Raw genomic sequence first — 17,409 nt, forward strand, 5'->3', positions numbered from 1 at the left:
CATGAATGAATTACGAGACTTTAGAACGAGAACTACAATTACATCCGGTCGATCCTGGCAGGTGGGTGAGAAAAAATGTAACTTAAAAAAGTATTTCTAAGACGATTGATTGTTAAAGGACTTGTTTCATACAAACGATAACCTGTGGTAATACGTACATGATATATGTATTGCTTTATTTAACGTCCGTGTTCTGAAATGAGCGATTTGGTCGGTAAGGTTGTGATGCACTGATGATCATCCCTCGTTTACAATCTTCCACTGAGTACAAATTGCATAGCTGTCAACTGAGTCACCCTCTCAGTAGTATTTAATGAGTGCGAACTTTTGGCGCTCATTAACAGGGTACATTAACTGCTGGCAACACAACTCGTCATCAAATTATATCCGCCAGATTCAATGGAATATGCTGTCGACGGTCACAACCATTGGACCAGACAGAAACTATCATTGTTTATTTCAACTGAAAATTTGAGTGTTCTCATTGATTGGTATTTGCTGTTTTCATTGTTTATTTTTATGGTATTTTTCATAGAGGTAACTAAGTCTACAAAAATGTTAATATTTTAATACAGGGAAAATAGGCCTTTATAGACAGGTTGCATTTTAATATATATATTCCTATCATCACTTACTATATATGTGACACAGAAAAAACAGCCTTTGTAGGAATTGTTTTATCTCGCCTGGTCTTAAGATAGATTATGTCATGGTGTCGACACATCTGTAGTCTCCATCTTTTCCATACAAATGCATGACATATTTGATCAAATTTAGTCAGGAGCATTATTGGTAGAAGTAGACAAAATTTGGATATAATATAATAAGCAGTAGATCTTGTGCCACAGGGTTGAGGGGTGGGACAAAAGTTCTGTAATAAAATATAGCAAGTCAACAAGAAATGAATATGGTACAGGTTTAAAAAATTCTTGGATAAATTTTGTTGTTCTAAGGGACTAGCTGTAGAATACAAATCAGTTAAGAATTTTAGGCAGATGTTACAATATATGCATGTCATTGTATATATTTCAAGATTGCACGAATGGTGCATGCATATTGATGTCTCAATCAAGTGACTATTCTAATAACCTTTTGTCTGTCTTTGTGCATCTGTATTAAACAATTTACATTTTCAACGTCTAATTGGAAATGCCTAAACCAATTCCAAATAAAAAAACTGAGGGGCGGGGCAAAAAATTTCATTGAAATTTTTAAAATCTTCTGAACGCCCAAATAATGTAGAATCAAATACCCTTCATAGATAGAAGGGTCTTAAGATGTTTTACCAAAACTGTGAATTTCATGACCCCAGGGTCTCATGTTTGCCCCTGAGGTGGGGACACGTAATTCAGGGAAATCACATATTTGAGCATTTCTTTAATTGCCATTGGAAACTTTGTTAGAATGTTAGAATTAATATTATCAGTATAGGATGGCGGTTTGATGGTATGCACATTTTGCCTTCAGACTGACCCTAGAGAATGATGGGAGCTATAGGGGCCTAAATTGTCAAATTGACTGAAAATTGACTATAATAATTATATTATATTACTAATACTATGGTATTGGGAATAAATGTAATCAGCATATAATCTTTTGTAGATTTATGATTTCTTGGAGCTTGAATACATATTATATTATGAGTATTTAGATAAATTTCTGATGATCATAGATCTCTGCAACTGTATAGATAGTCAGGATTTTTTAAATGACTTGATATATAGTTAACAGTGTTTTTGTTTGGCCTGTTTTACTGCCGAATATCGACTGTTTCCCCTATGCCAAAAATGTTGTATTTTCCCAAAATTTCTATGAAGTTCCCCAATTAATAAAGTTGAAAATTTTTTAAAAAATTGTTTCTTTTACCTACTTTCTGATATTTTGTAAATGATAACATCACGTTTTACGAAGTCATAAAGTATTTTCCAAACCTAACTAGATTCTAATATGAACGTTATCACTTCCAAGTTTTTCGATCTTGATCAATAAAACGCTTTGTAATATAGATGTCAGTGATTTCAAGTGCTAAAATTAAATGATGCAGACATCGTAAAACCAAATACTACACAAACGACTGACTGAAAAAGACATGAAGAATTAGTTATACATTAGGATACTGATAGTAATGTTATCAAAATCATGTATTGATATATATGTAAATTCTACTCAAAAATATGTGTACATACATGTACAACCGCCCGGTGTGGGGCTTGCTACACTATCGGCTGTAGCCTGAGTAGGAGGGATTTCTATACCCTGTCGGAGAGCAGTATATGCAGGGTATGAATACTCGTTCTAACCAGGATTTGCCACCTGAACAAGGAGCTTTCGTTGACTGATTTAGAGGAACTTGTTGATCTTTTCAAAAAATTAAAACATCGAAAACTTTACTAGCAACACGTCATATCTCACCATGATGGCATAATTATATGGGCACACTATGATTTAAGACCACTTATAATGTGTTCTTTTTGTAGCAAGTGATGTTTACTTTAATAATGATGAAAACATGGTGAACTATGTACAAGATGTATTAATAAATTTATTTGACAAAATCACTACGTATACTGTTTTTTGCAATTTCGTATTTTCCCAAATTTCTCAAAATGTCGATGAATTTTCCCAGCTCAATTAAAAGCCACGGGAGGCTGAAAAATAATGGGAACAGAAACACTGGTTAAATGTGTAGAGTGGATATAAGTATTTATTTCATATTCATTATTTAATATTCCCTTCATGGCACTAGCTGGTATATACATGTATATTGATGAGTTGTTTTAATGATGTTGGGTTATGGTATTATAGATTGAGCACATAATCTTCTGTTGATGGTTTCATTCCTGGAGCTAAATCCACATTCAGTACTATTAGTAGATATATATATATAGTGTGTCAATGATTTGTATGTTCAGTGTTTAAATTTCCTTTCATCTGGCCATGGATATCCATCGTAATTGAATGCATTTTTGTATATATACTAGTGATCACATATAGCTATAGACACCCTAGGCCTTCAATCGGCCAGATAGTTAAAATTAGACTTTTGTAATTCCACTGTTATTTAAATAGTCTGAATAGAATCTGAAATTTTAAGACTTTTGATTCCTCAAGATGAGATTTACCCTGAGGGTTGAAGGGACTTATATAATTATGTATCGGAGCGCAGGATTATATTAATTAAATTTAAATCACTGCCTCCGCTAGGGATCGAATCTGGGACCTCTGGCTTACTAGTCTTACGCTCAACCGATCGAGCTAAAGAGAAGATCTCTCACTCTAACCGAGCGATATATTGCGGCTAGTATTTACCAGGGTTAGAATTATTTGACATGTATTTTGAACTGTCAAATTTAATTATGAAATCACTGAAAATCAAGGTCAAGCTTGGTCTTCTGGAAGCCTGAAAATGATTATAAAATATAAACTTTTCTTTTGTGTCAATTTTTACATTGATAAAAAATTAATGAAGAAGTAATTAACATAACATATATGTAGTTAAATATAACAACTTTATCAAAATATTAAGAACATGTTTGATTTCCAAAATTCCTTTATTACTTCTACTGCAGGTAACATAAGAGAGTGATACTACAACTCTGAATTGGGATTCATCATGGACTCGACTTTTGACAATGACTGAATTATTTAATGTTTGATATGTTTGTGATTTGAAAGGCACAAATTTCAACGTGACTAGTCAAATCAAATTAAAAATTTACAACCATGGCAACAGCAGACACAACTCAACCTCAGAAGCACAGTAGTAGGCGTAGGAGTCGGAACCAGCAGTCATCACGTATGGAGAATGACTTTGTTCCCAATAACAGCAGTGCAAGTTCAGAGAGTCCTGGTGAATCATCTACTCATGGTCACCATCATCACCACCACCATCATAGACTCTCTCGTCAGTCATCACGTCCAACCAAACAGCTAGACTTTTATCAGGCCATGTCCGACTTTAAGGTCATGTTCCCTATGATGGAAAATGATGTGATTGAAGCAGTACTGAGGGCAAATGATGGGGCTGTGGATGCTACAATTGACCAGCTGCTGACGATGAGTATAGACAATGATGGTAGTGATTCACCTGTTACTGTGCCATCTGACCTCATTTCTCCCGTAAGTAAAATTTTTAGAAATCAGTTTCCTTATACTACCAAGGCACATATTGTGCATATAGGAAATAGATAAGTATTTGTCACTAGATTTGATCGGAAAGAGGAAATTAAAATCAAATGTACTGTTATTACAAATCTGATTTATATTCATTTTATAAACATGGTACATTATGTATTAATACATTACTTTATCAATATTCCTGTATAAACTATCATATTTCGAAATACATTTACTTTATGAATATATTGTGATTAATTGGCAATGGTTGATTAACATGTAAATAAATGTTAATATAATGGCAATATGTATGAGATCTTTGGGTTTGGGGCATTGGTAATACGTTTATAAGCTTGTTTGTCTGAAATGAATTAGTGAAAAGGAGATTTTGAGTGGTATCTTTTGTATGACCAAACATATATATTGTCTTGTTGTTGTACAGTTGTCTGACGATTGTCCTGAGTACAATGAAGAGAGGACAGAGGATTCACCACCCTCCTACACAGAGGCTGTTCATTCACATGACTCCAGCAGTATCTGGACCACGCCTATTTCTAGTCAGACCCAAGACCACTCAACATCATCAACAATTAAAAACAAGTCACCCTCGGGCTCCCTCAAAAAGGAACAACAGAATGGAAGCAAGAGATCACCATCTTCATCTCTGGGGTCAAGATTCAGAGGTCGTGACCTTTTAGATGGGGATGTTGATGAATTATCTCTGTCTAATACAGAACTAAAGCGCCCCCTACCTAATTCGGACATAATTCAAAGTCGAATTCCAAAGAGAAATTACCGTAACTGGAACCCACCAATGCTGGGAACTTTACCTGAAGACTTTTTAAGATTGTCAGTGACTCCCCAGCCCCCCTCCTCTCTTACCCTCTCTACACCACCTATGCTTACTAGCCCTGTGCATCAGTCACTTGATGATATGGCATCTTCACATGACGTCACACCTAAATCTCATAGTACACGACACAAACATTCAAAGTCGAGTCGTAGTCATGGAGAACGTAAGAGGATGTCACGTAGTCTTAGCGAGAAGACAAGTGAAAAGTCATGGTTGACATCCCAAAACAAGGATACATCACCTTTAATGCATCAGAGTTCGTTTAGTGCTAGAGGCAGTGCTCCTGGATCAAAGTCATTGGTGAGGAAATGTGATGTACCATACTGTTGTTAATCAGTAAAATATCTCTCCTGTAAATACCGTATTTGACCTAATAAGGGCGCAGGGCGCGGGTAATTGACAGTGGGGGCGCCCTTATTAAGATAAGTTATTCTGAAGTTTTATGAAACAGACTATACCTTATAGCAGAATACCCAAGGTTGTGGAAACGGTAAAATATTCAGTCATAAAAATATTCCAAATGAAGATATCTAATCATTATCATATATTAAGCTTTAACACCACTTGAATACTCCTGTAAACTTGTAAACCATGCCAGCTGATCTTTAGACCAGAGAACGAGTGTTCCACCATTTATGTTCAAATGGAACTCTTTTGTGTTCTATTTATAGAAACAGGTGATTTCCAAGATCATATCAAACATCGTTTTCTTTGACCTAATAATTGATTTACAATGTCTTTTACTAGCTTTTTGTTCTGAACAAAAGTTATTTATCAACAAGAATGAAGTCTTTACTTTACCTTCATATAAAGATGGTAAGTTATTATTTGTATATGTGTTTAGTTTTGGGTGCTCTTTGCACTGACATGTCATCTGTAGCCTGTAGGAATACACAAAATGTGGCGAAAACATGTGTTCCAGTTACTTAATTTGCTGAAGAAAATTGAACACATAAAGTAGCAAAATATTTCACATGAATTATTACTTTTGAACACCATTTTGACACTCAGTCAAAGATTTATTTCCTTGAAAAAAGGTAGGGGCGCCCTTATTAGGGCAGGCGCACTTATTAGGTCAAATACGGTATATGAAAGTTTATCTCATGCTTATAATAGTGTTGATAATCGTAAGTCTAGCTAGAATGTCTAGTTAGATGTGTTTTGCACTTAGGTTTTGTAATTAGTATATCTCGTATGATCCGCATTCCTTATATTGTACAGTAGTATAACCCGTCTGATCCTGGTCCCTTATATTGTACAGTATAACCTGTCTGATCCTGGTCCCTTATATTGAACAGTACTAGTATAACCTGTCTGATCCTGGTCCCTTATATTGTATAGTATAACCTGTCTGATCCTGGTCCCTTATAATGTACAGTATAACCTGTCTGATCCTGGTCCCTTATATTGTACAGTATAACCTGTCTGATCCTGGTCCCTTATAATGTACAGTATAACCTGTCTGATCCTGGTCCCTTATATTGTATAGTATAACCCGTCTGATCCTGGTCCCTTATATTGTACAGTATAATCTGTCTGATCCTGGTCCCTTATATTGTACAGTATAATCTGTCTGATCCTGGTCCCTTATATTGTACAGTATAACGTGTTTGATCCTGGTCCCTTATATTGTACAGTATAATCTGTCTGATCCTGGTCCACATATATTGTAAAGTATAACCTGTCATATCCTGGTCCCTTTCTATACTGGTATTGAAATCTTGTTTTTACATATTGTCTAATATATATAGTTTACACTTGTCTAATCCAGTCCCTCTTTAATCTGCAAATTGGTGCTGTTTTTGCATTCTTTACATGGCGTGATATTGTACATTACTAGCTTGAACAATTTTTACCATTTTTGCCTTTGATAAACTACATAGTATAATGATTGTTTAACAGATGATTTCGTCTATGGAGTTCAGCCAGGACATGTTAGATGAAAAGATGAAGGAGAATGAGAGAAGAAGAAAGAGAGCAGTGATGAATGCTGACCCTGAAATGTCTCAGTACCTGGAGGACGAGAGGCTGGCCATTATGTTACAGAACAGCGAGTTCCTGCAAGAGCTTAGGAGCAACGAGGATTTCATGAAAACACTGGAGAGGGGTGAGTTCTTTTGTAAACTTCGAAGTTAATTTTTGATTTTCTTAGCATACTCATATAAAGCAGTGGAGCTACTTTGAAAGTTGCAATGTTGAAGAATGTTCAAACGACTTGATGTTCAGAGAAATATGCTATGTAAAAGAGAAAGTTAACAAACTCTCTATGTTGTTGTTAAATTATTGTTTTACTATCATGATCAGTTTATTAAGTTTTAAAAACTACTGACTTTTGGCACTCATGGAACCTGTATATAACTGTAAAAAAGAGAATTTGAGTCATGAATGAACTTTTAGGTGGTGTTATTTCTACAGATGATTTCCAGGTCAACACAGCCCGATTATTGAACTTAGAAGAAACATTATAACACGTTCATTTATGAAACATGCATCTTACCTATCTAGCTAGATACCTGAAGAAAATTGTCTTGTCATACTAAATATTTGAAAATGTTCGCACAGGTATTTATATTAAAGGTTGTCATGCATGATCAGCAGATCATAATTAAAACTTTAAAACTTAATATGTAAGATTGATAACCGTGTACCTTGCAGACCGTATGAATTTGTCAGCCTTTGAGCCTATCCCTGAACCCCCCCAGCAACTTCCTCCACTAGAACACGGTAAGCCAGTTTCAGCAATATTTTATATTACAAATGGAAAATGTAATAGAATAAATTTAGATTTGTTCATGTACACAGTATATTTGATTAAGTTATAGAAATTCCTTTATGTTTAGGCTATATATGGAGGACAGTAAAGCATGATATTGAAATACAAGTTACAATCATATGGTCATGAAGTACATGTTATTAAAACTGATCATTTGATTAAAGAAGGGTATGGACAGGACAGCACCGATCATATGGAGGCGTTTCCCTTCAGTCAGCCCATACCCAAAGATAAAGATGATGATGCCGAGCTGAGACGCCAACTTAACAATATGGGTGGAGGTGAGGAAGTTTACCGAGTCCCAACTGTTACATTAGTATTTAGAATTGTGATGCTGGTTATGTAGAGTTATTTTTTCAAGTTGATTTGAAATCAAATTTTTCATACCTTGCCTGTATGTCTTGACTGGCTAAGCATATCTTATCAGAGATGTCTGTCTGTCATAGAGCTATGATATGGAACATTCCCGTTGGTCACTTATGGATATTGTTAAACATTGTCTTGTTTTATATGCTCTGTCAATGTTTGTTTTATTCACAGCATCAAGAAAGCAGTTTGTAGCATTAGCAAAGAAGTTTTTCTCTAGAAAGAAGAAAAAGATGACTCTGAAACAAATGTATCCTTTCAATATGAAAATGTTTCCTAACATATACTTTTTATGTGTATACAACTATATACATTGCAATCTGCTTTAAATGCATGCATCATTTTATTTTAGTGCAGATATTTAAGGATTAACATTAATTATTTTTTATACAGTCATAACATAAAAAACTGTACTCTCTTCATAAACCGCTATAACAGGTCATAACATAAAAAAACTGGAGTGTACTCTCTTCATAAACCGCGAACACTCCAGTTTTTTTATGTTATGACTGTATAACAGAAAAAATAATTAATGTTAATTCTTATAATTTAATTTCGTCTTATACACACCAAGATATTTCACTTTCTTTGGCAAACTCTTTTCTGTGATAAATTATTACGCAACGTCATCAGCCAATCAAAAATGACGTTACATTTCGCATCGTCAAAAATTTTGTTATGGAGGTATAACAAAATTATTTCAGCCAATGAAAATGCGTGTTTCATACAAAATTAAATTATATAGTGATGTCTGTGTTCCTGTCCTGTCCCAGTCCAATATCATTGTCAATGTCATTATATAAATAACATATCTTTACAATGTGTTACATTTTACTTAAAACCTACAGAAATATCCAATCTATTAAAGTGTTCTTTTCACTTCAGCAAAATATAACATTTTTACTGACAAACACCAATAATAACACATATCTCAATTCACTATATAGAATTGACCAATCAAAATGCTCAAGACAAAATGTACCATAGATATATCACTGGTCAGTAGCCTGGTGAGGACATTGTTGGTAAGTGAAAGTCGAAAAGAGAATATTAATATTGGTTGTGTCTTTAGTAATGACAAATATGTATTAACCACAGGATTGAAAACTGAAGATACTATGAAATCGCCTCTATTTATCAAACTTTATTCAAATGTCATTTAAGAATAATTTGGAAAGTATTTTTCTCAGGGTTCAGTCAAGGTATTTATAACTACTGTTTTTACAGAAATATCCTCGTCCCATAAACATTTTCTAGTTATAAATTAAAACATTTGAAAGAAATTGTGAAGACTACATATTACTGAACCAGGAATAAGTTAGGTATGTAATAAAAACTGATGATTGATGATGGTTCACCACCAGCTAAAGTAACCCTTAACTCTGACAAAGACAGAAAGAGAAGTTGGCACCCTCAATGGTAAACCTCCTTGACAGTGACGAAGAGGACTTCAATGCACATGACCATATGGATCACCCCTACAACCAGCGAACAGAGATAGAACCTTTGGTGAGTCTACTATCATTAAATTTGGTTGACTAATTTAATTTGACCAGATCAGTTTTAATCATTTAACCAAACTAAGTATCACATAACTGTTGTGTTTACCAGCTGTTATTATGATTGTTTGGTCAGCATAAAATCTTGGATGGGCATTGTTTTTCTCATAACTCACAGTGGTAAACAACACAGGCCTAATTGGCCTCTTGTTGTATAATTCAAAGAATTGAAATAAATCTTTTAAACATTTCAGCCAAGCAGTATTACAGCAGTGCCAAGCTACAAAACAGTACAGCGTCCACCATATCACCCGGATACCATCACTGCTTACCATGACAACCATGCAACAGACATGGTGTAGTTGTCATAGTGACACAAAAACTCTAGGGCAACCTCAACTGATACTCATATCTTTAGTACAGTGCATTTAAAAATCAGTTATCTCATCGAGTATGTTTAACCAAAGATGATATGCTGTATGTGATATCTCCCCTTACCCTTAATTTTCACTGATGACCAGTACTGTTCTGGACCAAACCATACCTGTGAGCAGGGAGGAAACATTGAAATTTTATTTTCAATTTTGATTTATTTAATTGTCCAAAGGTTGCAAGGGTACAAAAGCTTTCTGTGGGGGTTTTAATTTTTTACAAGCAATTTTAACTTCTACTGTAAAACTCTTAAAAGTAATATTTGTTAAAACAACATTCACTTTTATTTAATGTTAATGGTTGTTTTACTCATTTTTCTGATTTTGAAATTTTCATAAATATAAAACTAAATAACAAACACTCAAAGAATCTTATCAAGGGTATTTCATTAATTAACATGAATTTGACGTGCAATTAAAAAATAATTTTTTTGAATGACAAAGCTCATTTTTGTTGACTTTTGCAATAGATATACCAATACATTGTATTATTACCAATAGTTTGTATATACTCAACGCTCGTTTATAACTCTTGTACCATATAAGGCTAATTGGAATTTTAATATTTTACTCTGTGATATATATAGAGTAATCTTGTTATGAAGTGTTCAGATGATCAGGATGTGTTCCGTGAGGATAAGTTTGAGGTGTGGATGTTCTTTACTGACCGAGGATGGCTGAGGTGCTGCGAACCTCCATACAGGAAGTGGGCTTTCATTGAGAAATAACATTGTGTATAGTTATGATACGAGGACGTTGGTAAGTGTATGAATACTTACCAGTTCTACAGGTGTACAAAGTACACTGTACATAGAATACATGCAATATATTGTAGATGATAATACTTATGTATATTTGTATATAGGCTGTAAGTTCACCAGCTTTAAGCTCATTACAGTCACATGAGAATCATGACATAGTGCCAGGTTTTATTTCTTAATGTTTTTTCATCTTAATTTCTTATTACCCTCTTTATTCATATTAATATTGATGCACAAATATGTGTATACTTTTTAGTGTTTGAGGTAGAGAGAGTTCATTTCATACAGTACTCCTATTGTTATACAGATTGTTGTTGGATAAAAGTTTGGTCTATTATATACCAGATTATACGATTGTTTTAAAAAGGCAAACTGAAGTAATAGTTTTACGCACTACCAAAGTATCTAAAAAAGAGAAAACAAATGTCTGTTTTTTGTAAATCGTACTAACGTTGTGACAGTGTACATCACATTTATATTTCAAAGAGCAATGGTTACTTCCCAAAGGTAGCATGAGTAGATTTTTTCATTTCGTATACAAACATTTAACACAAAAATTGAAGCAGACAATCATTATTATCAATAACAATTGGCCTGGAATCAACTGTTTTTAAGCCAACATTATTATCAATAACAATTGGCCTGGGATCAACTGTTTTTAAGCCAACATTATTATCTTCTATGAAAGTTACCAGACCTGAGTCTGATACTTTGAATGAACTTCCAAAAAATAAACTGAAAATTTCAATTTTGAGTTTGTTTATAACTATTCGAATTCACTGTTAAAAACATAGCACCAGAGTAAATGGTTAAGAACTTTGGCTGCATCTGCTGTCAAAGTGCACCAGTCAAAAAAATGGATTTAAGATTGTACAGTGTTATGTTTAACTGCTTTCAGTTATATAACTGTCGAAGTTGGACAAATTGCCACAGCTTATAACTAATATAAGGGAACTATTCAATGTTTAGCTAGTAAAGTCACAGATTTGACCTATTTCTGTCCAGAATATGAAGTAAAACTGTAGACTGCCCAGTATAGGAGTATGTGATGTACACACCTCTTGCTCACTGATATACCAGGTACACTGTCTGTTTACTGTATTACACAGGTTTAACAATATAAATGTGCACCTTTGTAATACAGTCACACTTTTTGTGTGAAAATTTCGCACTTCAAAACAAAGTTTATGTAAACCAAGAAATAATTTGTTTTTAATGCATTTTCATTGATTGAAAAATTAGAATGGTCAGTTTTTAGTATGCCTGATTTTATAGAACCATATTTTTATACTTACGATACAATCCTACTACTTCCTAGCTAATAGAGTTTTATTTTTTTTAACTTTAAATTTGTACTAGATTTTTTTTTCTATAAAATAATGACTTATAACTATAGCCATATTTTGTCTTTTTTACTTTAATAATACATTATGTTATTTGATGATAAAAAGGAACTGGTATTTCAGATATTGTAAATGGCGAGTTTTAATGTAAGATTGATATGAGATAATGCTAAAATTAAAATGCCTATTAAACAGCGTGATGTTTCAAGTGTACAAAGGTGAAAAAATATTATAAAAGACAGAATATTGGATACGATACTAAATCCATGATTAAGATTTTTTCAAGAAAATATATCTGGTATCCTGGAGTCATATTTACAAATCAAAGTTATTCTTGCTCAAACTAACATTTCTGCTCAAATGCAAATGGTATTTGAAGTGAAAAAATGGATCTTGGAAGTCATAAAGATAGATTTCAGTACGGTAATTGAAATGTTTCATCTGTGTTACCTTGGTAAATGTTAACAGTCCTGTGGTGAATTCAGCAAAACACTGAGGACTATCTCAGTAGTTTGTAGTGGTATATATATTTACTTAGACACCAGGAGTTGGTAGTGATATATTTACTGAGACATTAGGAGTCGGTAGTGATATATTTACTGAGACACTTGGAGTTGGTAGTGATATATTTACTGAGACACCAGGAGTTGGTAGTGATGTATTTACTGAGACACAAGGAGTTGGTAGTGATGTATTTACTGAGACACTTGGAGTTTGTAGTGATGTATTTACTGAGACACTAGGAGTTGGTAGTGATGTATTTACTGAGACACTAGGAGTCGGTAGTGATGTATTTACTGACACTAGGAGTTGGTAGTGATATATTTACTGAGACACTAGGAGTTGGTAGTGATATATTTACTGAGACACTAGGAGTTGGTAGTGATGTATTTACTGAGACACTAGGAGTTTGTAGTGATGTATTTACTGAGACACAAGGAGTTGGTAGTGATGTATTTACTGAGACACTTGGAGTTGGTAGTGATGTATTTACTGAGACACTAGGAGTTGGTAGTGATGTATTTATTTAGATCATATAAAATAAAGTCTTGACACCATATTGATACCCTCATATGAGATGTTACTGGCAAGTCATTTATTTGTATCAGCTGAGTATCAGAATACATGTATTTTGTATCAGCTGAGTATCCGAATATTTTGTATCAGCTGAGTATCAGAATTATTTTGATAGGTAGAATTAACTAATATACTTGAATTGGTGGTGATTTTTTAGCCCACCATCATCAGATGGTGGGCTATTCAAATCGCCCTGCGTCCGTGGTCCGTCGTCCGTCCGTCCCTCCGTCCGTCCGTCCGTCCCTCCCTCCCTCCGTCCGTCCGTCCCTCCGTCCGTAAACAATTCTTGTTATCGCTATTTCTCAGAAAGTACTGAAGGGATCTTTCTCATATTTCATATGTAGGTTCCCCTTGGTGCCTAGTTATGCATATTGCGTTTTGAGACCAATCGGAAAACAACATGGCCGACAGGCAGCCATCTTGGATTTTGACAATTGAAGTTTGTTATCGCTATTTCTGAGAAAGTACTGAAGGGATCTTTCTGAAATTTCATATATAGGTTCCCCTTGGTGCCTAGTTATGCATATTGCGTTTTGAGACCAATTTGAAAACAACATGGCCGACAGGCAGCCATCTTAGATTTTGACAATTGAAGTTTGTTATCGCTATTTCTGAGATTGTACTGAATGGATCTTTCTGAAATTTCATATGGTGGTTTCCCTTGGTGCGAAGTTATGCATATTGTGTTTTGAGACCAATCGGAAAACAACATGGCCGACAGGCAGCCATCTTGGATTTTGACAATTTAAGTTTGTTATCACTATTTCTGAGATTGTACTGAATGGATCTTTCTGAAATTTCATATGTAGGTTTCCCTTGGTGCCTAGTTATGCATATTGCGTTTTGAGACCAATCAGAAAACAACATGGCCGACAGGCAGGCATCTTGGATTTTGACAATTGAAGTTTGTTATCACTATTTCTGAGAAAGCACTGAATGGATCTTTCTCATATTTCATATGTAAGTTTCCCTTGGTGCCTAGTTATGCATATTGCGTTTTGAGACCAATCTGAAAACAACATGGCCGACAGGCAGCCATCTTGGATTTTGACAATTGAAGTTTGTTATCGCTATTTCTGAGAAAGTACTGAAGGGATCTTTCTCAAATTTCATATGGCGGTTCCCCTTGGTGCCTCGTTATGCTTATTGCATTTTGAGATCAATTGGAAAACAATATGGCCGACAGACCGCCATCTTGGATTTTGACAATTGAAGTTTGTTATCACTATTTCTAAGAAAGTACTGAAGGGATCTTTCTCAAATTTCATATGTAGGTTTCTCTTGGTGCCTAGTTATGCATATTGCGTTTTGAGACCAATTCGAAAACAACATGGCTGACAGGCAGCCATCTTGGATTTTGACAATTGAAGTTTGTTATCGCTATTTCTAAGAAAGTACTGAAGGGATCTTTCTCAAATTTCATATGTAGGTTTCTCTTGGTGCCTAGTTATGCATATTGCGTTTTGAGACCAATTCGAAAACAACATGGCTGACAGGCAGCCATCTTGGATTTTGACAATTGAAGTTTGTTATCGCTATTTCTGAGAATGTACTGAATGGATCTTTCTGAAATTTCATATGTAGGTTTCCCTTGGTGCCTAGTTATGCATATTGTGTTTTGAGACCAATCTGAAAACAACATGGCCAACAGGCAGCCATCTTGGATTTTGACAATTGAAGTTTGTTATCACTATTTCTGAGAAAGTACCCAATGGATCTTTCTCAAATTTCATAAGTAGGTTCCCCTTGGTCCATTGCATTGCATTTTTGGACCAGTCTGTCCTGAAAACAACCTGGCAAACAAACAGCCATTATCGTTAAATCTACAACCATTATCGTTAAATCTCAAATTTCTTATATAGCTAGGATTCCCTTGTTTGAAAAGTACTGGAGGGATGTCTCAATTTGCACAGATTAGTAAAATGAAGGGAAAAGTAGAGAAAAGATCAATCTGACATGGAACCTATGAAGATCATTCAATGGTGGGCGCCAAGATCCCTCTGGGATCTCTTGTTTATGTCTTAGCCTAACTTAAAGCCAAATGCCATTTAACATGTTAAAAGGATAATATACAGTCACATTAGAAAACTGTGTAACGTAAGTTACTATGTATAACAGCTAGCTAAAAGTCTTTGGCTAATTATTTGGTTGCAAAGCGCCTGTCATACATGTTCTTGCTGTGTAATCCTCTTAACATTGTTGCAGTAAGTACGTTACCAGAGCGATGGAATGACATCAAGCCCAGAGTTATAATTATATTTATTATGGTATTCTTAAAGAATCTCAGCCATTTTCAGTGCCTACATCAATTGTCCTCAATAAATATTTATAGGGAAACAGAAAACTTTTATGTTTTATATTGTATATTACTTTTACCACATTTCATCTCCCGTATATTACGAAATCAAAATTATTGATGCTCTGTAGCTTTTGGTATTTTATATCAGCTGCTACAGTAAAACAATATTTCATATAGGCTTGGTCAGTGTGTGTTGTAATTTCATGACAAAGCATAACTTGTAAAATAATGAGCAATGTATAAAGATCTTCAAGTATATCTCTCAACTTTAAAGAATAGCTTAAACATCCTTATTCATTTAAAAAAAAAAAGTTATTTCGCATATTGATAGTTTCATTTTAGTACATCAGAATTGATGAAAATATCATGTCTAAAATAAGCATTATATTTAAACATCCAAGTGCCCATTTATATCATTTTGTATTTAAATAGAAAATATATATTTAAGAAAAAACTATTGTAAAAGCTTAATATAACCAAACACATGTATCTGACAAATGAACCATCTTGTTCATAAATGCTCACATCCTCATCATGTTCCCAATGTATGATTGGTCGTTGTTGTTCCTAAGTCATACACATGTTGTCTATCATCACATGCTCATCCATCCTACATATTTTGGGTTTAGTCTCTGTTATCTTGTCTTTACCATATTTTGTCTACTGTACATGAAACCAGGTACATGTGTCTTACCCAAAACTCTCTAGGATCCTACACAATGGATCAGGCAGGTATTCACCATACACATGTTTTACGTTATGTAGCTGTACATGTGTAGTAGTATATCAGATATGACAGAATATCAGAAAACTCAGATCAGGTCAGTTTTATTGTACTTATCTTAAAAGGAAGGAATGATGAAAGATACCCTGCCAGTACTGGGACTCCAACTAAAAAATACCCTGTCTGTACTGGGACTCCAACTAAAAAATACCCTGCCAGTACTGGGACTCCAACTAAAAAATACCTGCCCATACTGGGACTCAAACTAAAAAATACCCTGCCAGTACTGGGACTCGAACTAAAAAATACCCTGACTGTACTGGGACTCAAACTAAAAAATACCCTGCCAGTACTGGGACTCGAACTAAAAAATACCCTGCCAGTACTGGGACTCCAACTAAAAAATACCCTGCCTGTACTGGAGTGTGAGTCCCTGTTTGGTCATTGCAAATTTTCCTCTTCTGTTCCATGATTATCTAATAAATTAAATTGGGACTTGACACTATTTAAAATTAGATAGGAACATGACGATATCTAGCCATGTTATAATTAAGTTACCAGATTTGGTCTGTGTACCAATGTATCGCCAAGAAATACATGTAGCAATACTATACCAGTATTTGGTGCCTTTGATAATCAAAATCTTAATACAGTAATAATTCCTGTTATGTCATTACATGTCTTTATCGGTTATTTATGGAGCAGTATATTTGCTATATTTTATTTTCTTACATTTGAAATACAAAAAAAAACAATAACACATTTTCATGTAAATCTACATGTAGTTATAGAAAGTTTTCTTTTATCAGGTACATTTTCAATGTTAATTGACAATTTTACATTTATTTAATATGTGTATGTTTATTCTTTATTTTGAAATGAAAAATTCTGAGATAACTGAATAATTATTAACTGGGTACATGTACTTCCAAACAGGAAATGACTTTTTAGTTATTATTGCACACAGCACAAATCTTCACCAGGAAGTACATTGTTAACAGTTACTTGTAACATAGATTTACATGGGTTTTCATCTTGCCATAATACATATGGTATCACTCATTTACTGATTGGTGTAAGCACAGAATTCACTTACAGGTATTCATAGACTTTTTAATTGTTCTCATATTGTATCAGAAGATTTGTACATAACATAGAGTGTAGATT

The 17,409-nt window shown here is 34.2% G+C and overlaps 1 protein-coding gene across 2 annotated transcripts; it reads left to right on the forward strand.

Annotated features, from left to right (window-relative positions):
* The first annotated feature begins 19 nt into the window (after positions 1–19).
* LOC117333084 lies at positions 20–13,370 on the forward strand. 2 transcript variants are annotated; one of them, XM_033892211.1, is made up of 9 exons: positions 20–61; positions 3,570–4,119; positions 4,559–5,269; positions 6,872–7,076; positions 7,625–7,693; positions 7,907–8,023; positions 8,283–8,358; positions 9,500–9,617; positions 9,862–13,370. In XM_033892211.1, exons 2-9 carry the CDS (start codon positions 3,724–3,726, stop codon positions 9,967–9,969), a joined length of 1,800 nt encoding a protein of 599 aa, XP_033748102.1. In that variant the 5' UTR covers positions 20–61; positions 3,570–3,723; the 3' UTR covers positions 9,970–13,370. The 2 variants fall into 2 exon arrangements, with proteins under 2 accessions (XP_033748102.1, XP_033748103.1); XM_033892212.1 differs by having other exon boundaries at positions 7,910–8,023.
* The last annotated feature ends 4,039 nt before the right edge of the window (positions 13,371–17,409 follow it).

Source organism: Pecten maximus, chromosome 8 (genome assembly GCF_902652985.1).
Source record: "Pecten maximus chromosome 8, xPecMax1.1, whole genome shotgun sequence".
In the NCBI taxonomy this organism is placed as follows: domain Eukaryota; kingdom Metazoa; phylum Mollusca; class Bivalvia; order Pectinida; family Pectinidae; genus Pecten; species Pecten maximus.

What these genes read in the sequence shown, in the direction of transcription:
- LOC117333084 (XM_033892211.1), top strand. Translation starts at nt 3,724, where the DNA reads ATGGCAACAGCAGACACAACTCAACCTCAGAAGCACAGTAGTAGGCGT. An exon ending in CATGAAAACACTGGAGAGGG is followed by an intron (nt 7,077 to 7,624) that starts GTGAGTTCTTTT and finishes TGTACCTTGCAG; the next exon opens with ACCGTATGAATTTGTCAGCC. An exon ending in ACTTCCTCCACTAGAACACG is followed by an intron (nt 7,694 to 7,906) that starts GTAAGCCAGTTT and finishes ATTTGATTAAAG; the next exon opens with AAGGGTATGGACAGGACAGC.